Source organism: Lytechinus variegatus, chromosome 14, assembly GCF_018143015.1.
Source record: "Lytechinus variegatus isolate NC3 chromosome 14, Lvar_3.0, whole genome shotgun sequence".
Lineage (NCBI taxonomy): Eukaryota > Metazoa > Echinodermata > Echinoidea > Temnopleuroida > Toxopneustidae > Lytechinus > Lytechinus variegatus.
In genome coordinates, this window is record NC_054753.1 from 24,453,415 (window position 1) to 24,476,736 (window position 23,322).

At 37.0% G+C, this 23,322-nt stretch overlaps 1 protein-coding gene across 4 annotated transcripts in view; it reads left to right on the top strand.

Moving 5' to 3' along the window:
• Nucleotides 1-23,322, top strand: part of LOC121427417 (cellular tumor antigen p53-like) — a 44,514-nt gene that overhangs the window by 13,209 nt on the left and 7,983 nt on the right. For 2 of the 4 annotated variants that reach the window (XM_041623797.1, XM_041623798.1), the window contains exons 2-10: nt 1,701-2,336; nt 4,228-4,432; nt 12,375-12,541; nt 13,150-13,231; nt 13,829-14,006; nt 16,078-16,291; nt 16,661-16,788; nt 17,771-17,853; nt 18,755-18,888. In XM_041623797.1, the coding sequence (XP_041479731.1) occupies nt 2,221-2,336; nt 4,228-4,432; nt 12,375-12,541; nt 13,150-13,231; nt 13,829-14,006; nt 16,078-16,291; nt 16,661-16,788; nt 17,771-17,853; nt 18,755-18,888 (1,307 nt within the window). In that variant the 5' untranslated portion in view covers nt 1,701-2,220. Of the gene's footprint in view, nt 1-1,700; nt 2,337-4,227; nt 4,433-6,161; nt 6,305-9,126; nt 10,420-12,374; nt 12,542-13,149; nt 13,232-13,828; nt 14,007-16,077; nt 16,292-16,660; nt 16,789-17,770; nt 17,854-18,754; nt 18,889-23,322 lie in introns of those variants that run through there. The other 2 variants (XM_041623800.1, XM_041623799.1) reach the window with 2 other exon arrangements.

The following is a 23,322-nucleotide window of genomic DNA, read 5'->3' on the forward strand; positions in this document are numbered from 1 at the left end:
CCATCAAAGAGTGAAAAAAAATTATCAGAATTTTAATTATCTGATTTGTGAAATGTGTTAGCAGTTTTCCTCCATATCGTATGGTGGTGGTGAAAAAGTCAATGAAATGTAATTTTCTCAGAAAATTGAATGGTTTTTATTTGTACCTTCAGTGTATCAATAGACAAATTATGTGACAGTCGGGACTAAAAATGAAATAAAAAGTTTACACTCTGTCCAAAAAAATAAAACTATTAGTCATCATAAACTATTGAAAAATGAGATTTATGCATTTTATACATAACATGGGGCAGCTGCTCGTTATGACGTCACAAATCAAAAACTTAAAATTCTAATAACTTTATCTGTAATGGATTTGCTCAAACCTTCACCACTTTTTTTTCTGCTTTTTTCAACAAAATTTTTGTCAGGGTGAACTTCTCCTTTAAGTAAGCTCTTATAGATATTTAGGAGCCTTTAGATGTATTCTCACATAAGATGAACAAGAAAAATAGCTCAAAACATGATTTTGTATTGGAAAGTATGTTTCAACCGCACAGTATTATATATCTTGTACAAAACCATGTGGAATTGCTGTAGGGGAAAAAATCTACACAGGGACTTGCCAAAGTTCTCACAAGTCTTGGAATTAAAGAAAAAGCCCCGGAATATCTCAATCACTGCATTGTCAAGGCTCATCCAACATAGTAGATTTAGGCAGAAGTTATGAAAGATGGCCCCCGAGAATTAGATATAAAATACCTGCACTATATACCTTTATCAGTGTATCATCATCTTACACAAAACCAGAGATATGGGACTACAGTCATGCCTATGTTCATCAAAGGACTGGTAAATTCCCAGGGTGTGCAAGGGATTCCCATCTTCAATGATTATTGCACAATAAGGGCAATAATATTGACTATTGAAAACACAGGGTGTTGTTAAAACAAGGTCATGGCCTTATTTGGTGATGGGCATAAAGGCATCTTAATGAATATGCATGAATGGGATTATTGCATTTGATGAATGAATAAGAGAGTATGAATCAAACCAGTGACACTGAATATTCATCATAAGATAAACATGATTGAGTGAGCATTGGAACTGTGGGAGAGATGAGTGGATGTTCTTGTATCAGTGTATGATGGAACCCCCAAAATGCATTTAGAATAAATTGACATGCTCATGAATATTCATGTATTCAGGTATGCTGTGAAACAACCAAACATATCTCAGTTGCCATCCTGTGTTTATGATGATGCAAGAGTTTCATCACACATTGGCCTATAGCTTCAAGTTGACCCAAATATGGATGCATTACTTTTTTTTTTAGCATTTTCCAATCATGAAATCCCATGACATATTGTGCTAAAATGGGAAGTACCATTTATCTTTATCATTGACCAGATTTCTTTCATGTTTGTGAAGCTGTTTTATTATTCTTCTTTTTCAATGGTTACCAGCAATGTATACGCTATTGGACATTTAAATAATGAATGGGCAACAACACTGCATCCAAGTTTATAAGCTGCACAAGCTTGTTGCTATGCCATGAAATCCTTGAGAAAATCTTTGTCAACCTTTGTTTAATATGTGATTGTAATTTAGCATCTGCCTGGCTGGCTTTTAAGAAATCTCGAATTCAAAATGATTTGAATTTCTTGTAAATCTTGACATTAAATCATATTATTTTTGTGTTTGTATTTTACACCATACAGAAGCTGCAGTATTGTGCCTTCGAGTAAATGCTGAAACTGCCCCAACGACACTTGCCTATCGTACCACGCCTTTCTGATCTCCAAGTTGCTGCCACTGTTGTTGTAGTATCTATAGAATGGTAAAGTTGCATCAGGGTTGGTTCAACCTGAACCAACATTGTCAGCACTTTCTCCCTGAGAGATAACTTAAGAAGCGTGGTTGCTGCAGTCATTCCCTACGCATGGAAGCCACTTACCAAATGTTGCTTTAGAACTTTGAAGATTCCTGAAGCTCTCATGCTTCAGACTGAACCAACATTGTCAATAATTCCAGAGAGATTCGTCATAGTCACCTCTGCAATCCTTCCCTACCCATGGAAGCCACTTACCAAATGCTGCTCTAGAACCTTGAATCCTTGAGCTCTTTTGCATCTTACGCCACCCATTCTTGCCTTCAGCCTACAAGCACCTGATAAGAACAGTCTGTGCCTCCTTAGAGCTTCTGTAACATTGTTAAAATTGAACGAGTGATTCTGTCAGTATGGATGGAAATGTCCCGATGACGCAGCAGCCATCACAGGAGATACCAGACCTACCTCTGAGCCAAGAGACATTTCATGCCCTGTGGGCCACCCTGCAGGGTGATGTCAATCAAGGGTAAGTCAGAAAGTGGGACAAGGGAAACTAGGGGCACATTGGGCTGCACTCGACCCAGGTCAAGTGACTGGGTACCTGGCAGGGTAAATTCTTTGAATGCACTGAGCGCTGGAAGGCAGCTCGAGCTGAAGCCAGGGTAATAACATTAATTACAATGGAACTCATAACAGGTTATTTCTAGATAGATGGCTCTAGACAAATACCTGTAATCATCAATATTATTATTATTATTATGGAAAAGTTGTGTGTACCTTTAAAGAGCACTATTAAAATGACCCTTTAAGTTTAAAGAAGCTCACAAACTTTGGGGTCTTCCCCATATCAAGAGGTGTGTCATGATAAAAACTTAAAATATTCCTGGTAATTCCATGATGTCAAAGTCTGTTTGCATAATGCTGACAATGGGCCACTCAGTCATTATAAACTCCACTCTACAGAATCACTGAGACATTGATCGAAACTTATCTCTGAAAATTATAGATATGTTTCCCTTTGTTTGCCGAGGCCTGCATGTGCAGGAATTTCTATATGATGCAAGAAAGTTCATCATTTTTATTGGTATCCCAGGGTCTAGGGACCAAAGTCATTTTGGGGGAGACAAGTTGCTAGGTGTTGAACAACTTTGATTCTTGCGCTCATCGGAGCTAGTTGTAGTTCCATCAGGATCGCGTTAGTATGTTTTTTGAGGAGGAAAGGAATGAGAAATGTGTGAAATCGCAAGGAGAATATGCTTCACAAGGGTGCATGCTGAGTGAGTACCTGTAGAGCTTAAAGGAAGGTTGAAGAATGCAATGCCAATTTCAGAATTTGAGCGATGGATTATGTCTTTGCTCTGTTCAAGGAAGTTAAGATTTTTTTTTAGAGAGAGGGAATTTTTATGTGTTGTTTGGCTTGATACATATTTTATAAAGCTTAAAATTATTCAATATGTTAACAGTCTTTACTAAAGTAACCAAGTGTTTGATAGATATCTTCCATTGATAAATGAGAAGACTTTTATTCTTCCAGGCCTACTTATTGTTGATTTTGTGCTTTCGAATTGTAATCCGCTTGATGCATCTTTTCCTTTTCAATGGGAGGGGGGGCTGTTTCATTAGGAGTTAAGCCCAGCTCACACACTATGTGATCCGATGCAACATGATTTTTTTTAATTAATTCAAATTTTGCATTCAATGTGAACGTTCCAAGAAGTAGAATTATAAAGCAAGGTCCAAATCGGCTCAAGTTGCCTTCGATGATGACGTCATTGCGATTTGGATATGAATTTGCTTTTATCCCTACAGGGAGGCTTGAACTAGAATGAATTTTGATTACAGTAGTCCTACCACTATTCTGAACTCGCATCGCTAAGATTTTTATTGGTTGGATTGTTCATCTTATCAAATTCTGTTATAAATTCTTTGAAATTCGGATCGCAACGAATCGCATAGTGTTTGTCGGGCTTTCAGTGTCAATGAGTTCACCGATATGTTACAAGCTACTGCAAATCCTGGTATCTCTGTCAGAGAACCGCCATCGATCATAAGGATTATTTTTTTGCGACGATCAATGCTACCATTCATGGAGTTCAGTTCCTTATTCAATCACTTAGTGTTATGTTATAGAAGCCCAGGGCCCTGTTATACAAAGCTTTTTGATTGAGCGCTAATATGAAAGAACAATTCTGAATGATTCCTAGTCATTTCACTGAGCAAAATGTGCATGCAATGATGATCCTGATAGGCCATTTCATTTAGCGATTATCTGTAACCTTCGTGATAATACAGGGCCCGGAAGTTATTTTGGTGTTAGTGAATTTCATTTAGCGATTAATCTGTAACCTTTGTGTCACGGGGCCCAGAAGTTATTATGGTGTACATAGCGAATTTTCCCGATTCTGAACTGTTCGTAGGTCAATCCTTCAGGAGCCTGTTCAAGTCAACTTCCAGAACTACGACTTTGATGGATCCGAAGCTAACATCGTCCAGGAGAACCAGGTGGAGTTCCAGGTGGAGCAGATCCAGATGGAGCCACATATACCCAACCTCAATTCCATGCCCAGCATTCCGAGCCTTCCCAGCATGCCCAGCCTTCCCACAATGCCAAATGAAGGATCGGTGAGTAGGTTATGATTTCACTGGTTTATTGATCGAATTCATCGTTATTACTGGAACTGTGGTATTGTTCAGAAAACTCAAGATTACGATATTCCAATAAAGGTCCATACAAATTAGAAATGAAGCACTTTAGAGATGGAAATTATTAAACAGTATTAAAGCAGATATGAACCAATAGCACCATTTCGAGACCTCAACTACTCATATCTGGCCAGTTTCCTAACCTATAATGCTAGTGTAGTCCAGTAATATAGGCCCACTTAAATGATAACATGCTGATTAACTACTCAGTACATTTATACTGCATATAATTATGTTACCAAGTAGCAAAACAATTAGTTTTTCCTCTTGAAACATTTTAGTTTCTCTATAAATAAACAATTATAGGTCAATTTATTCTCTGTCGTAGTACTACTAGCAGATATCTGAAAACGTATATTGTAAGACTATGTATTTATAATACACAGTCAAAAAGAGACCACATACATTTCACTAAAAGAAAAGTGATAGGGGATATCCCTATTCCCAGCACTGTCTTCATGAATGGAAAATTTCTATTTGGTAGTTGTATCGTCTGGTGAAAATAAAAGGCGATCTTGCCATTCATGACAACTGCTATTTGTAAGAAACTTATCCATGACATTTTGTTTATTAAACACCACTCTTTTGTGCAAGCAGATGATCCTCAATTTTATTAATTTAAAAATAATAGACAAGGCATCATTTTATTAAGTTTGTCAACACTGGAAAGTTGCAACTTGTGTTGTTTTCCCTCACCTCCCATATCTTTTTTGTATTTCTTCAGTTTATATATTTTTTTTCATTTACATATTATTTTATTATTATATATTTTTTTTGGGGGGGGGCATTCAAAATTCCTCTTGAGCGCAGAATTTCTGAAGGATTATTGACAAAAAGCAATGGAAAATAATGTTTTTATATTGAGCTACATATTTCATAATCTGAAGTTATAAGAAAAATGCAAACATGTAAAAATCACCTTTGAGCTTGTTTTGCATGAATATGAGCTCTTTTTTATTAATTTTTGATTTTTTTTTTATTGATTAACAAAATGTAAATTCAGTAATAAGAATTATTGGTTAGAATATAGAATTATTGGAAATACCAGCTTTTGGCTATATACTATAATTACAACAGATCAGCTGATCGGTACAAATATTATCATCTGCTTATCAGTTGTGTTGAAATGAGACCAGTCAATATTGTGTCAGTGGAGGGGGGGGGGGTAATCTTAGGATGGCTCATTTGTAAGATTCTTTCAAATATGTTAATTGAAAAAGAGTTGGAATGCTACTGACATCCCAAAAGAGTGTCATTACCAAAGAACTAATTATTTTACTCAATAGGTATTGCAGAAATTATCCGCCAACTTGCCCTTTTGTTCTGTTAGGGAATTGATTTTTCTCCAACACCCCTACTGTTGGAATCACAATCGAACATTCCACAGACTTGTCCAGACTTGCTGTGTTTACAAACACGTCTTCCCCAGGACCCTGGATGATGTCATCCAAATTCACCTTTTCACCCCGGTTCCCAGAACCTGATTGGTCAAAGTCCACAGGCTGTGCTCCCAATAAGGCAGTGCCACATGCTTATATGGAAGCAGCTCATGCATATATGCATGAGCTGAAAGTAGTTCAGGTTCTTCCCCTTGATCCAGCTGATGTCTGTGTACAAATGGTGTGTGTATTGTTGCTGGATGATAATTCAAGCAATTGAAATGGGTGTACGAGTGCGAGAATATATCATCACTGCATAGGATATACTGGTCGAAACTTGGACGTTGTAAACAAAATAAAAAGGAGGAAGACATTTTATTCTGATTGAAGAGAAATAAATATCCTACCCAAGGTAACATTTTACATGTATACCGTTTTGCCGGTATTGATAGAAATATTGTTTCATGGTGATAGTGATGCAGTGATTTGGTTCCGAGCATGATGTTGATGGTGAGGTTGGATAAACTGCCATGGATGTTGATGTTTGATAATCCTCAGAGGAGCACAATTGCAACAGACTATAATCTATTCCTTTACAGCTATCACTATTTGCAATGTGTTGATGAATTTCAATGGCAGCCACACAAATAGATTTTTTTCAGTTGATAATTTGCTTCTAAAATGTCATTGATTGTCATTTAGTTACATTGAAATATAGATGCTCCTTCACTGTAGCAATTGATTTTTGAATTGACTGCTCTCTATTTTGATCAAATTAGTTGTTTTTAGATGTTTTGCATCGGTCAATCAATTTACACTGTTCCACTCTGATCTGCATAAAATACCAGGGGGGGGGGGTGTTTCACAAAGATTTAAGTATGACTTAGGTCGCACTTAAATGTCGGCGCGTACATGATATGCAACGTGCAATCTTATTGATCAATATGCAGTAGTGCGCGTCCTCTTGGCATGATCTGACCAATGCTGTCATGCCTTTTATACTGCGCGCAAGTAGACATTTAAGTGCTACTCTAAGTCATACTTAAATCTTTGTGAAACAGCCCCCAGGTTGGTGTTTCACAAAGCTGTTCGTAAGTTACAAGTGACTGCGTGCGACTGGTGAACCTTTCTTAGCAGGTAATAACACCATTGAAATTGAGGTGAACATCAAGTTATTCCAAAAAAGGTGTGTCATCGGTCATGCGTATAGCCACTCGTACAATGTACGAACAGCTTTATGAAATGATTCCTGGGTATTTTTGCCAGTGTGAAAGTGAACTGCTTATAATATTACTGAAATAGAATACCCACTTAATAGTAGGTACTCATCAAAATTACAAGAACTTTCTCGACGCAGTGATTAGTTAGACATGAGCGCCCTCTGCTGCTGATAGTGATTTGAATCATATGCCTAATTGTCTGCAATTGGACCATACTGAGCATGCTCCTAACTTTGAGAACTTCCACCAAAAGGGTCATGTTCAGGTGGGAATGAATAAGAATAATAGGCCAAAATATCAGGTATTTTGGTGATCAAGTTGATGTGAAATTACCAAGAATAAACCTTTTTGGGGCTTAAAATGCAGAAAACATTTTTTCCAGCTATATGTAAAAAAAAGAGGTATCAAGCTTAAGTTAGTTTTTATTCATATTTTGAGATTAATATTGGTCTCTTGTCATTTCTGATACCATAATTCAGGCCTGCTTTTTTGCTCCATTCCAAACTAAAAATCAGATTGTGACAATACGACACAGAAATTTTTAAGAGTCTAATTACATAGACTCCTTGTGCAAATTTTAACTTTATGAACTATAAAGAAAAATGTCTCTTCATGGTGTCTAGACTACCATTGTATTAAACGGCTATAGTAAGGAAATAATTCTGTGTGTTTGTGTGTTTAAAGGTCAAGTCCACCTCAGAAAAATGTTGATTTGAATCAATAGAGAAAAATCTGACAAGCACAATGCTGAAAATTTCATCAAAATCAGATGTATAATAAGAAAGTTATGACATTTCAAAGTTTTGCTTATTTTTAACAAATATATTAACGAGCCAGTTACATCCAAATGAGAGAGTTGTATAATGTCACTCACTATTTCTTTTGTTTTTTATTGTTTGAATTATACAATATTTCGATTTTTACAAATTTGACGATTAGGACCTCCTTGCCTGAAGCACAAAATGTTAAAATAATGGAATTCCTCTTGTTCAGGGAGGAATGAAACTTCATTTCACATGACAATGATGAGAAAATAAAAATATTTCATGTAATGTAATACAAAAGAAATAGTGAGTGATGTCATCAGTTCCTCATTTGCATACCGACCGAGAGGTGCATATAACTGTTTTGTGAAATGAAGCGAAACTTTATAACACCATAACTTTCTTCTTTTACATCCGATTTTGATGAAATTTTCAGTGTTATGCCTGTTGAATTTTTCTCTTTTTATTCAAATCAAGTTTTTGTTACGTTGGACTTGTCCTTCAAAATGCAGAAAACAATTTTTTCCAGCTACGTTTAAAACAATAGGTATCAAGCTTAAGTTACTTCCCTTTGTTCCATCGTAGGCTATCCATATTTTGAAATTATAATGGGTCTCTTGCCATTTCTGATTCCATAATACAGACCTGCTTTTTTGCTTCATTCCAAACGAAAAATTAGATTGTGATGATACGACACAGAAATTTTTTAGAGTCTAATTACATAGACTCCATGTGCAAATTTAAACTTTATGAATTAAGAAAAGAGTCTCTTCATGGTGTCTAGGCTACCATTGTATGAAACGGCGATAGTGAGGAAATCATTCTGTGTGTGTGTGTTTTAAGTTTTGAAAGACGTGACCTGGGCTTGAACCTCAAACCTGAATCAATTTGTAACTTCCCCCACACAGCTTGGATTACAGGCATATGCGCGACAATTCTCAGTTAAATTTTGAAGCCTATGAAATATTATTTAATGTTATTTTATATTTTTGAAGCCTTCTTTTTTGTATTTGGATTACACTAAAAATATGAACTCGAGTTGTAATCATCTTCTATTTTGTTCTCTATAATATTTGCTAAGATTTTGTACTAAAAATTGATGAAACTTTGCTTGTAAATTTTTCCAAATGGCTTTCTAAAAATTGATTGTCCGGACACACAACCTGTCTGAACACACATTAACTGGGTATACACACTTTAAGAACAAAGGGTATGGATGGGAAGACTATTGTCTATTAATCCAACTTTGACATAAAATCAATATTCTCTGCCTGAATGGGTCTTGATTAAAGGCTACTAGTACCTGCACTTTGTACTGGCCTGTGTACTGTGCCTGTGTGTTATGCAAACCTATGACAATATGTGTAATATATGTGGTTCAGTGCTTTCAGTGTGTGCTCTCTTTAAAAGCAACTTCATACAGGGAAAACCACATGTCCACATGCTTTGTAGTTCTGAGCAGTATCAATTGCACACTTTCCTGGGTTATGTTATACATGTATGGGAAAACTCGATCAGCCTGTACTGACATGACTGAACAGTACCGTTCATGACTCCATTCAAATGGTCGACTTTGAAGTTGCATACATGTACTAACTAAGGATTACATGTATTGGATAAAGATCATCATGCCATGGGTCAAGCTTGTTGCCATGTGAACATGTGTCCACCTTTTCTGACTCACTGCTGATGGCTATTGCCTTGGCTGCCTTGCACAGTACGGTACCTGCTATTACTGAAGATTACATGTGTCGGATGGTGATCATCGTGACATACATGTAGGTCGAGCTGCGACAGTATTTCCATGGATTTGAAAGCCTGCCATTATTTGGAATAGACTTACATGTGATCTGCATCCTATTGCCAACAGTGGAGTGTGGACTCTACCATACAACTTAAATTCCGGAAAGCAAGGAATTGTGGCAGCCGCAATCGAACGATGCTCAGTCACAGTTTTGCCTTCATTCGTACTAATTCCTACCAAGTTGAAGCTGTTGGATAATTCTGCATGCAGTTTTGAGTTTATTTTTCCTTGAGCTGTTGAGCAACTTTTCCTTGACCTTGGACATATTTGATTGTGAAACATCTATGAAATCATAGAGGTCGCTACATGTATTCGCACAACTTATCAGCTATCTGTAGATTATGAATATTGCTACTGTCGATGGATGTCCGACCATGTTTAGCTTTATGTTTCCACTCGTCACAAAGGATTTTCAAAGGGGAAGATGACCACTTCTCCACGAGAGGTCCAGGACGGAACTACAAGTGGAGTCCATATTTCCTAGTGAGAATCTGAAATGGCCAATGTATGATAGAGTGGTTGCAGGAGTTGCAGAATACAGTGATCTACGGCTCAGAAGAAGAAGTCCTGCAATCTCCTCGACCATCCAGTTTAACCCCTTGAATTCAGTATGGCCTTAACGCACACTCTTGTAGCAGTTGATGGTGATGGTCAAGACCATGTCTGTGGTTATGTGGTCAGTCCACCTAAAGATGAGCAGAAAGAAAAATATCTTTTGGCAGTTCCAGATGATCCAAGGGTATATATAGTCTTTATGAGATCTTTGAAGTAATACCAATTAATATTTAATAATTCATATTGCAGCTTGTCAGTGGATTGATGTGCATATGAGTCTTCCACATGACTATATTACCGGTAAATGGATTTATTATAAGGCCAAAGTTTCTTTTCAAATTTTTTTTTTGGGGGGGGGGTATTTCCATTACAAGGTGAATATACATGTACTCTTTCATAAAAGCATGTAAAAAGCACTGTTTTATTTACCACTGTGTAATGTACATGTATGTGTGTGCAGTGGAAAGAATATTGAAGTTGCCAAAAGCAGCGAAAAAGAGTACTTATATGTCAATATGTTTAGGGTGTCACAAGATTGAATGATATACATATGAAAAAAATATATATTATATATTGGTTTAGATCCTGATGAAGGGCATGTGCCCGAAAGCTTGATGAAGACGGGTATTGACCTTGCTACGGCCCTCTCCATACTGATCTCAAATATATATATATATATATGTATATATGTATATATATAGACAAGAATAAAAATGAAGGTCCTGCGTCGGTTGTATATATATATATATATATGTATGTGTGTTCAGGATACATTTTGATAGGCCAATGAATGAGAATCATAGTGCCCCACCCTGTTGTACTACATGTAGGTGCAGATGAACTTTTTTTTTTTCATATAAAATGCAGGCATTGCCACAAAATTTTTGTGAAAAAGTTATAGTTTTAACAATGGAATCATAATGCAATTAAACAGTAAGAAACTGATTGCTTTGCCGTACATGAGTACAGAACTTGCAATATGGTGTTTTCTTTTTTACAAACAGATTTATAAGACATAAAATGTAAAAATATTTGGAAACTGGAAGATGAATATTTGATATAGGATGAAGTTAAGACCATAAGAAATTGGACAATTTTGTCTTGTCAAGGTAATAAACCGTCTATAGTTGAAAAAGGTGATGTGGCTCAGTGGATAAATTTCAGGACTTTCAACCACAAGGTGTGGGGTTGAAATTCCACCACAGGACTCACATCCTGTGGCAAGGCATTTTTTTTATCATTTGCCATTCTTTACCCAGGTGTAGTATATGGGTACCATGTAGAAAGAAATTCCTTGAATGCTCAAGTACTTGATCCAAATAACTGCTGGAGCAGGTCTACGTAATAGTATGAAGTGCTCAGAAACCTTGTCTTAAATTTAAAGGTCAAGTCTACCTCAGAAAAATGTTGATTTGAATCAATAGAGAAAAGTCAGACAAGCATAATGCATTGAATTTCATTAAAGTCGGATGTAAAATAAGAAAGTTATGATATTTTAAAGTTTCGCTTATTTTTAACAGAATAGTTACATGCACAATTTAGTCATTTAGTCACATGCAAATGAGGGAATCGATGATGTCCCTCACTCACATTTTTTTTATTGTTTGAATTATACATTATTTCAATTTTTTACAGATTTTACAATAAAGACCAATTTGACTGAAACATAAAATGTTAAACAATGGTAATTCCACATGTTCAGGGTGAAATAAAACTGTTTAACAGGACAATGAGGAAAAAATTAGAATATTTCATGATTCATATAATAAAATACAAAAGAAATAGTGAGCGAGTGTCATCAGTTCCCTCATTTGCATACTGATCATGATGTGAATATAACTATTTTGTGAAAATAAGCGAAACTTTTGTCACAACTCATTTTACATCCAATTTTGATGAAATTTTCTGTGTTGTGCTTGTTGGATTTGTCTTTTTTTATTTGGGCTGGACTTGTCCTTATGTGTTATATAATTGTTGCATTATTATCTTTTGCAACATGAATGTTTAGGTGGCCTTTCAATGGTTGAATTTGCTAAGTTTGATAATTATCTTTTTATGATTTATTTTATGCTCACTCTCATCTAATACATTCTCTTGTCTCCTCCACCTCTTCTATCTTTTTTTCCTAACCGATAATAGTTCTTGGACCAGCTGAACTCCACTCTGCCTCCCCAGACGGGGACGGACAATCTCTCCGTCCACAACATGCCCAGCTCCACAGGATACCCATCGGCCACGGAACCTGCTACCTCCCCTCCTCCCCAGTCCTTCTCTCCTCCTCCAAACAATCTGCAGCTACCTTCAAAGTAAGTTTCCTCTCCATCATTTCCAAAAAAATATTTCAGTACCTTATCAAGAAAATGATAGCATTTGTCTTTTAAACATAAACCCTGTTATGCAGGGAGCAAGATTGCTTGTACATGTAAGACCCTGAATGACCATGAATATGCTTGACCTTTCAGTGGTCTTTCAATGAGCTTTCAATGGTCTCGGAGCTCTGATTCCAAGCCAATCATTTAATGGTCTTAATGTGCTCCAAAACTTTTTGAAACCATTCAAAACAGTCTTTTAGCAGTCTTTCAGGAAAAAATGCTTTTCATTTTAATATCTTTCAGCAGTCTGTCTCTCAATGAACTTTCAAATGTCTTGTTAAGTCTTTCTATGATCATTTGGCAGCCACTCAAAATATGATTTGTAGAGGATGGTATACTTCTAATAATTTAATAAATAAAATGAGACCACAATTTTTCATGAGTGAGTAGGAACATTTACCAGGGGGAAAGTATGTCATAACGGTCTGTTGAGTGTCAACTTTCAAGGAGAGAGCAGACCTAAAAACTATCAAATGATCCTTTTTTCCCTCCAAACCAAATTCAAAAGTCCCCTTAGAATGTTATCTTTTTTATCTTTGCAGCGTGGAGTATCCTGGCCCTTATGATTTCCAGATCAATCTTGGTCAACCCACATCCCAGGCAGCAAAAAGTGTGTCGTGGACTGTAAGTATAGCATACATGTATGCCAAATGAATCGTGGTGATGATCATGAACTTGATAATGAAGATGTTATCTTGATAATGGTGACGACAACCATGAAAACGATGTTGATACATTGTTGATCACCATAATGGAGATAATGATGGTGATGATGGGGATGATGATGATGGTGGTGATGATGATGGTGATGGTGATGATGATGATGATGAGGGTGATGATGATGGTGATGATGATGATGGTGATGATGATGGTGATGATGGTGATGATGATGATGATGATGATGATAATGTTGATGATGATGATGGTGATGATGATGGTGATGATGATGGTGATGATGGTGATAATGGTGATGGTGATGGTGATGATGATGATGATGATGATGATGATGATGACGGTGATGATGATTATGATGATGGTGATGATGACGATGATAATGATTATGGTGATGGTGATGAAGCTGATACTATGCCTTCGGCTGAATTTGACCAAACAATGATGGCAAATGAAGATAATGACATTGATTAAGGACCATGATTAAAAATGATGACGGTGATAATGGTAATGATGAACACCTCTTTCAATCAACTCTGCCCCTCACAGTACAGCCCAACTCTCAAGAAGTTATTCGTGGACAGGGATAAACCCTGCCCTATCCAATTCAAGACTACCGCGGCGCCTCCACCTAACTGCTTCATCAGAGTTCTTCCGATCTTCAAGCAGGCTGAGAACCTAGCTGAAGTGGTCTCGCGATGCCCTAATCATGTTGGTCCACCTGATGGTAAGTCTAATATTTCAAGTTCACCCCATGGGGAGGGGGGGTCCTGTCCCCCCAAACTAAAGTCGAGGGGGACGACCCCCCCCTAAAATTTCTAAATTTCTGTTAATGTTACCCGTGTCCATCCCAAAATTTCAGGTAGACCTCCCTAAATTTTTTGGCTTCTGCCGCCAATGTCCACCCCCAACATTGAAGATTGATTTGAATAAAAGGAGACACATTAATGAGCATATTAGCTGAAATCTCCCTCAGAAAAAGTTTCAACTTCTAAAAATTCACTTATTTTCACAAAGTAGTAGCATGTGCAACATGAATTACATTAAAGTTTGTGTATTTTCTCACAAAATACTCAAATTTTGTGTAGATTTGACAAGAAAGCTCATATGACAATTCCATTTTTGCTGAAGGAATAAAACTATGTTTATGTTATCGTAGTGAACATTTGAAATCATTGGCTGTGCATAACCCCAAAAGAAGATGTGACATCACCAAATATCTCATTTCCCTACCCCCTCTGTTGTGCATGATATTAGATTATAAAGGTTATTGTTCTTCACGATTTAAAACAATTGGTCTACAAAAAGCAATGAATTAAATGACACAAGGGCTCAAAGTACATAAAATTGAAGGGAAGCTGAAATGCCAAAAGACATTTTGGTGACTGGGTAAAAAAAATGTCATAAGGTATATCTTCTTCATATGTATATGGGTTTTTTTATGAACAATACCAAATTATTGAGGGAAAAAATGCAATATTTGCAATTTGATGAATTATAGTCAAAGCTATTGCTAAAATTCAATGTATGAAATGACTTGGCAACTATCCAGCAATAATATGAATAACGGTTTGTGTTTGATCCATGTTTGAGGATGAGTTCTGGGACAAATTCAGGGACTCTATTCTTCACGCCCTCTTTTCATGGCATAACAAACTGACATTAACATTCTTGTCATGGGACAGAAGAAACCCTGCAGTCCAGTTGATATTATACAATTAATGCACATTTATGAGTGTGTTATGACGATGCAGCACACTCGAGGGTATTTACAATTATGCGAAAGCAAGAGGCGCTTGCGCCGAGTGCTTTTGCATAATATTGTGAATGCCCGAGAGTAGCTCGCATCGTCACTAACATCACGAATCTTAAAATGTGCATTACTTGTTTTATAAAACGGGTCGGCAAAATGAATTTTTCATGGAAATCTTGTTCAAAACCCTCCAACTTGTGTACGATCGCACAGACGAAGAGATCACAAGACATCACATATCTACTATGCGCGCCTCAGTAAGCGCATCAAAATCCTAGCCAGCCTGTTTTACTGAACGTGTATCAGTTTTTACATGCTATTGGAACTAATGCTGCACAAAAATTGCACAGTGCTGCATGAAAAATTCACGACTTGAAGGTTGCGCATAATTAAAGCATGAACACGTGACTTGAATACGCACTCACCATTGGCTACATCCTTGAACCCGTTTTATAATATGTTTTGAATTAACAGTTTGAAGGGTTATAGTATACAAATAATGCATGCATGCAGGGCTAAATTATGAACGATACATGTGTGAAAAGAGCCAATGGATATACCTCACTGAGGTTAAGTCGTGATTGTATGTATTAACATAAGAAAACGGAAAGTGGGGATGTGACATCATCAGCCCACCTGGGCTCCGAAACACAAAGAATAGCGATCAATCGCTAAAATGAACTGGCCAATCATGATCAATGTTACACACACATATATATGGTTTAAAATACTGACCGGGGACAAATCAGTGCGGTTCTTTCATATTTGCAATCAATCGCAAACCTTTGTGTTACGGAGCCCAGATGAATATTCATGGTGACTGTTTTCACAAGATATTGCTAAACTTCTTTAATGTTTGTTATCTGATTTTGATGAAATTTTCGGCATTTTTTCTCAATGAATAATGCTCTATGTATCAAGATGTAAATATTTTCAGCCCGGACCATCCCTTCAAATACATTGACTGTAATTTTAATTTGCCCCCTCTCTTTTTTCAATTTTCAAGAAAGAAAGTAAAAATCTCTCTCTCTCTCTCTCTTTGCAGAAAATTCTTCAAACCACTTGGTTCTATGTAGTGACCCCAACACAATGTACTTCACTGATCCACAGAGTTCACGGTATAGCCTTGTAGTCCCATATACTGTTCCCCAGGTCGGTACAGAATTCTCTAAGTACCTGTTCACTTTTAAATGCTTCATCTCATGCGTCGGTGGTCTGAACAGGAGGAAGATACAACTCGTCTTCACCCTAGAATCAGAGTAAGCTTCACTCTTTTATTAGTGGTCTCAGCAGGAATTTCATAAATTTAGCACTTAAAAAAAAATGCATTCATTATTTTATACGAGTAACATTCATATGAAATCTGCATAAAACTAGCTTTCAAAAATTTCTTCATGAATTTTTGCATTTGATTTTCATATCATAACAACCTTTCTTAAAATTTGTTGCAAGGACTGCATTCGTTATTATATGATTAGTAACTTTCTCAGATGAAATCTGCATACAACTGCAGTTTCATATCTGTCTTTATCAATTTGGCCGTTGACTTTCATATATTTTTCTACTGCTCTATCATTCTTTTTTCAATCATATATTTCACGACCACTCTTTTTCAATCTTGTTTTCAGTTCGGGGAGTATATTGGGCCGACAGATTCTTGACGTGAGGGTGTGCGCCTGTCCTGGTAGGGATCGGAAGTCAGAGGAGAAATCCTTTGAGAAGAATAAAGCGCCCCAAAAGAAACCCCTAAAGAGAGGTAAGGACCGAGAAACATTTATTTTTTTTGTCTCACCTGAACTAAGTTTGGCAGAGACCTAGTGATCACTTTTCCATTTAGTCTCTTCCAAAAAATGTTAAAGTTTTTGGTCATCTTGCTCTCATTTCTTTATTTCTGCATCAAATAAGTTCACACTTGGTACATACATGATCCTTGGGTAATACCACATGGATGTTCATGACGATAAGTCAGAGGTCATCTTGGGATCGAAAGATGATATTGCATAGTTTCACTGATTCCGAAATCAGGCGAGACTCGTGGTTCGCGAACCACCTTGTTATAAATTATGAAGGCAAATTTCACTTGACTTTTTGCATACGCTGGGAAGCTCATTGAGTAATGAGTTGAAGTCTTTTACGTGTTACAAAGTTTGTTTCCCATGAATTTTTATGTCTTACCTTTTGCAAGCTCTTATTGAAAAGTATACATTACATTTGGCATCATCACCCGTTTTTACAATTTCCACTGTGTTTGAATATTTTCAAACAAATATATGATGCACAAATCGGTACCCCAGTATGAAAACCCACCATTTGTTAATTTTTTTATGGCTGCTCCCTGGCATTAAAAATGTGAATTTATTTTTTTGTGCTTCAGTAATGTTCAAAATGCTATTATTGCTCTGTTTAGCTCACTGCACATATTTTATCACTGTATTTGTATGTATGTATTGTCTTTTTATGCAAATGTGAAATAAATTAAATTGAATTGAATGGAATATTATGATGTTTATAATGTTATCATTGACACATAGGGCGACTATATGCGCATGCAGAAAAAACGTACGCTTGGCTTGCTCAGACATGTCCGTGATTGGTCAGCGTCGTGTGGTTGTACTTAGGATCAATGCAAGATGGCGGCATCCTGGAACGCGGTACCCCAAGGTGCAGCGTGGTGCATCATATGACACCATTCAAGTGCAGCGAATGATCGTCCTCATTCTCGCTACTTTGTCTTTCAGGTCCCAGCAAGGTCACTTCGGTAGTGGGCGTGACGTCCTTCTCCAAAAAGGCAAAAAAGGATGAAGAAACCTTTCTCATTGAGGTATGAAAAACTACATGAAGTTTATCCAATCCTTGTGGTATGATTTATATTATCCATTGGTTACTTTGAGAGGTGCTCAGTCAAGAGAAGTATGAAATCCTGATGGAAAACAGCTTGAACCTCATTATATCCCCAATTACCAGATTGAATTATTATATGCACATTATCCACTCTATGGGGAATAATTCATTTTATCCATCATGAATTATTTTGACAGGTCCAAGGTCGAGTGACGTATGAAATCTTGATGAAGATTAATGAGTGCTCTAACAATATGGACACCAATCGTCAAATTCAATTAGTGTGCACATAATCCACTCCATGGGGAATAATTCATGTTATCCATGGGTTACTTTAACAGGTCCAAGGTCGAGAGAGATGTATGAGATCAAGTAGAGCTTGGATCCCATTACGACCCCAATCGCCAGATTCAATTAGTGTGCACATAATCCACTCCATGGGGAATAATTCATGTTATCTATGGGTTACTTTTACAGGTCCAAGGTCGAGAGATGTATGAGATCAAGTAGAGCTTGGATCCCATTACGACCCCAATCGCCAGATTCAATTAGTGTGCACATAATCCACTCCATGGGGAATAATTCATGTTATCCATGGGTTACTTTTACAGGTCCAAGGTCGAGAGATGTATGAGATCAAGTAGAGCTTGGATCCCATTACGACCCCAATCGCCAGATTCAATTAGTGTGCACATAATCCACTCCATGGGGAATAATTCATGTTATCCATGGGTTACTTTTACAGGTCCAAGGTCGAGAGAGATGTATGAGATCAAGTAAAGCTTGGATCCCATTACGACCCCAATCGCCAGATTCAATTAGTGTGCACATAATCCACTCCATGGGGAATAAATCATGTTATCTATGGGTTACTTTTACAGGTCCAAGGTCGAGAGAAGTATGAGATCTTGATGAAGATTAAGGAGAGTTTGGACCTAATGGAACTGGTTGCTCCAAATCAGATAAATCAGTACAGACAACATCAAACACAGCAACAGATGAAATTGAACAGCCAGTAAGTACCCTCTTCCTAATATATCGTAATAATTGATCTTTGTTTATTGCTTAAAGGTAAGTAGTTTTTTTGCAGCAAAACAATTATTTAATGAGAAAGTCAGTCAAATCAAGGTTAATTGTCTAAATACCATGGTAGATCTAGATCAGGTTTATTTGCATAATGCAACTATGCAACTTAGTGAGATCAGGAAATCTAAGCTGGAAATGGCCACACTGAAGATCACCGACATGGATAAGCACATGTGGGACAATGTTTTTATTACTGCTTGGAAAAATGATCTGACTTGCTGGAATGCTAGGGTTGCTTTGTTGACTTCTCAGTATTATAAATATTCTACCAGAATCATTCGACACAAATCTTATACTCTTTATCATTTCATTAGATTCTGCTTGAACTTATGTTCAGATTGTTCAGCTAATGCTTAACCACATATAGCTTGATTGATGTTGGTAGTTGCCATGGTAGCATGATTGATGTTGGTAGTTACCATGGTAGCATGATTGATGTTGGTAGTTGCCATGGTTGCATGATTGCTGTTGGTAGTTACCATGGTAGCATGATTGATGTTGTAGTTACCATGGTAGCACGATTGATGTTAGAAGTTGCCATGGTATCATGATTGATGTTAATAGTTGCCATGGTAGCATGATTGATGTTGATAGTTACCATGGTAGCATGATATATGTTGGCAGTTACCATGGTAGCATGATTGATGTTGGTAGTTACCATGGTAGCATGATTGATGTTGGTAGTTGCCATGGTAGCATGATTGATGTTGGCAGTTGCCATGGTAGCATGATTGATGTTGGTAGTTGCCATGGTAGCATGATTGATGTTGGTCGTTACCATGGTAGCATGATTGATGTTGGTAGTTACCATGGTAGCATGATTGATGTTGGTAGTTGCCATGGTAGCATGATTGATGTTGGTAGTTGCCATGGTAGCATGATATATGTTGATAGTTACCACGGTAGCATGATTGTTGGCAGTTTCTATGGTAGCAAGTTACCATGATAGAATGATGTGCAGATTGAAATAATTTTGAGGTGGATTGAGAAGGATGCTTAGAGTTGTGGTCATAGTTGAGATTTATTTTATCAATGATAGAATCAGGTCAGATTGAACTCTTTTAATAGGTATACATGTTTACATACTTAAAAATAGATGGCAGCTTTTTACCTGTATCCATATGAGCATATTTGATTAAAATAGGGGAAGTTGTTCAACAATTCGGGAAATAAGGTCTAAAGGTATACTGAAAAATACAGCTTCTTCCCTCCGACCCTTGAAGATTGGAATTAATTGAACACAGATACAACTAAAACAAAGTCACTGGACTCCTTCAGAACAAAATCACCCACAAGCCTAGTGAGAAAGTAACCTGCGTGCTCAGTAACCTTACACTTTCAACAAAGTAAGTGGAGTACAGCAAGTCTGCATATTGTGACTTAACCCAAGACAAGATTTTGATGGAGCCGTGAAGAAAGATTAGAGAGCAGTTTTGATGATTGATATTAGGGGATTTTCAGTTATTGATTTAGAAGATTTTTCGAGAGATGGGGAGAGGGAGAGAAGTAGAGTTGAGGGAAGAGTAACATGATCGTTGACAAGGGTCTCTTTTGTTTCTCGTTTCCACCTGGCTACAGGATCCGTGAAGAGCTCCAACGGTACTACCGGAAAAGATCGAAGAAAGCGGGTGGGAACGAGAAACAAAAGTAGCACCTTGACTCCCTCTCTCTCTTCCCCTACATCTCTCCCATTCTCTCCTCCTGCATGCCGTCCATTCCTGGTTCAGCTTGTCTTGTCTACAGCAATGTTTGTATTTTTCATTTGAGGGTTGATTTATACCAAGAGCACGTCTTTCTGACCGTAGACTTCACCGAACAGTACCTAGGCAGTGTGTGTTCAGGGTCCCGTCTAACAAAGAGTTGCGATTGATCCGATCTCATGCAACTATGGACGGCCAGCAACGTCAACATCAATTATGCATGTTTGTTCAAAATATTTTCCAGCTATGATGTATATTCATGCATTCATCATTGTCTTGAAAATTCACTGCGCTTCTCTTTGTTTTCAAAGGACATTGTGCAAATTTCCTGTAGAAAAGAAAATTGACACTGATGGATTACGATTGATTGGACCAATCATAACTCTTTGTAAGACGGGGCCCAGGTGGACGTTTCGTAAAGCTTCGTAATGAACGTGTGACATTATGAAGGACTGGTGACCCTTTCTTGGGTTTTCCATGACATTTGCTCCGGCGACAATTGCTCCGCTCTAAATTCCACACACTAATGGAATGACCAACTTCAACCCTGGGTTTAACACTAACCTACCCTACACTGAACCTTACATCTCAGACAAAATAAAGCCTGGAGCAGTTGTCACAGGAGCTAAATGTCGTGTCGCCCTCTTGGGAAGGAAATCAACGCCAGTGGAAATCTGGTGCATATCACCACAAGAAAACGGATCAACATTCTTTCGTACAGCCGCCCGTAACTTACAGCTTTTTGGAACACCCACCCAAGCTTCTTTCTTTTTTTTTAATTTGAACAGTAAAATTAATTGATTTTATGGTGGAGCTGAAATTCATCTTGTTTCAGGAACAGCGCTTTCAGGAATGTCTGAAGTATTCTCTCTCTGCATCCTGGCTGCAGAATTCATATAACAGTACTCAATGAAATTGATATATGATAAAGATCTTAGATCAGGAACATTGCTTAAAGATATATGTGCAGTATGTATCCTCTTCTGCGTTCAATCAAGTACTCGTGTGGGTTTTTTCCTATCATTTTTCACAAGCTCTGCCATTTGAATTCTTAGGATGTGCCTTTGTAGTCTCAATAAAAACCTGAAAATTCAGACCTGGGCCCCGTAACAGAAACATTGATCGTCCACTCGATTTTCACGATTGATTGCACATTGTAGCCAATGCAATCGATCAGAGAGAAATGTTCTACAATCATTGCCAAGCTTTGTGTTACGGGCCCCTGTTCCCTTGACTTCTCAGTCATTCCATCGAGGGAAAGAGTTTTTTAAAAAATGACGTGGGAACGAGTTAGGAAGAAAATAAACATGTAGGGACTGTGATTTTCCATTTTACCGGTAAATAAGACTGAAATTCTGTTTGGTTCTTATATTTGTCATGTCAAAATTCATGGAATTCACCTTTGCATAACGGAATTCAGGTTTTTGCTGTGTACATTTTCAATGACAAAACACAATTTCCAATTGTAGATCAAGTTAAAACGGAATTACAGATTTTCAGAAACGGAAAGGACAATTTTTGAAAACGGAAAATCTCTGTCTCTAAACATTGTTGTAGAACTAGTTAAGAATTAGTGGGTATTACATAGAAACAGATTTGTTCCATTGCAAACTGAAATTTAAACTATGCATACATTGTCAACTGCTGTTTGGTATTCATTCATTCAGGAAAGCATATGCATGCTTTAAAGAAGAGTTATATTTGCAAATGTACACATCATTAGTTTAATAGAAATGGTAATATAAGTAGTTCAGTTTTGGCTGAAATATATTGGGTAATATATGAATAGATTCTATACGCATAGATTTTTTTTCTGGATTTTTATTGCAATGTCAATGTTTTGAAAATCATGTGCATCTGTTCATACATGTGGTTATTTGTAATGGGTAGAACAGGCAAATTTGCCCCATGACAGAGCAGAAGAAAAAATAAACTACATAGTTTGATGATATAATATGGAATTATTTTGGGACCAAGATCTGTAATTCAACCCATTTTCGAAGCCTTGACTGCTAGGTCTTTCTCCTGTAGATTTACAATCAATGTTAAATTGATTTGAAAAAACAGACTAGTTCTTATTTGTCAATGTTAAGTGCTTTCATAGTATACGTTGTGGTATAATGATGCAATGTCAATTGACATCTTTATTTGGGTATTTACTGTCTCGGAAAGTAACGTATTAAAATACAGAGGCCTTTGAATTTAGTCTTAATTATACTCTCTAAATGGATGTAAAGTTGTAAACCATACACATACATGAAGTTTTCTCAATCAAGAATGTACGACTAATTTTATATTTTTATTATAGACCAACATAAAGAATCAGATAGTAGTTTCTGTAGATATTTCTCAAACTTTCTTTGGATCACGCTCTTCCATTTATATCATTTACATTACAAACTCAACAACCTGATAGAGAAATATATTCTACTAATTGATATATGACCCTTTGTAAATATTTGTACATTAAAACAAGATGAAATGTGTTCATCTATGAATATATAAATTTTGGTATATTTGTGATATATAGGGGTTGAGAGGGAACGGTGTGGATTATGTGAGGTCATGGAGTTCTGGTGGTAGCCGTTGCTTGATGGTGTGTTGGTGTGGTGATATGTGGTGCTGTACCAGTTGCTTGATGGTGTGGTGGTGTACCAGTTGCT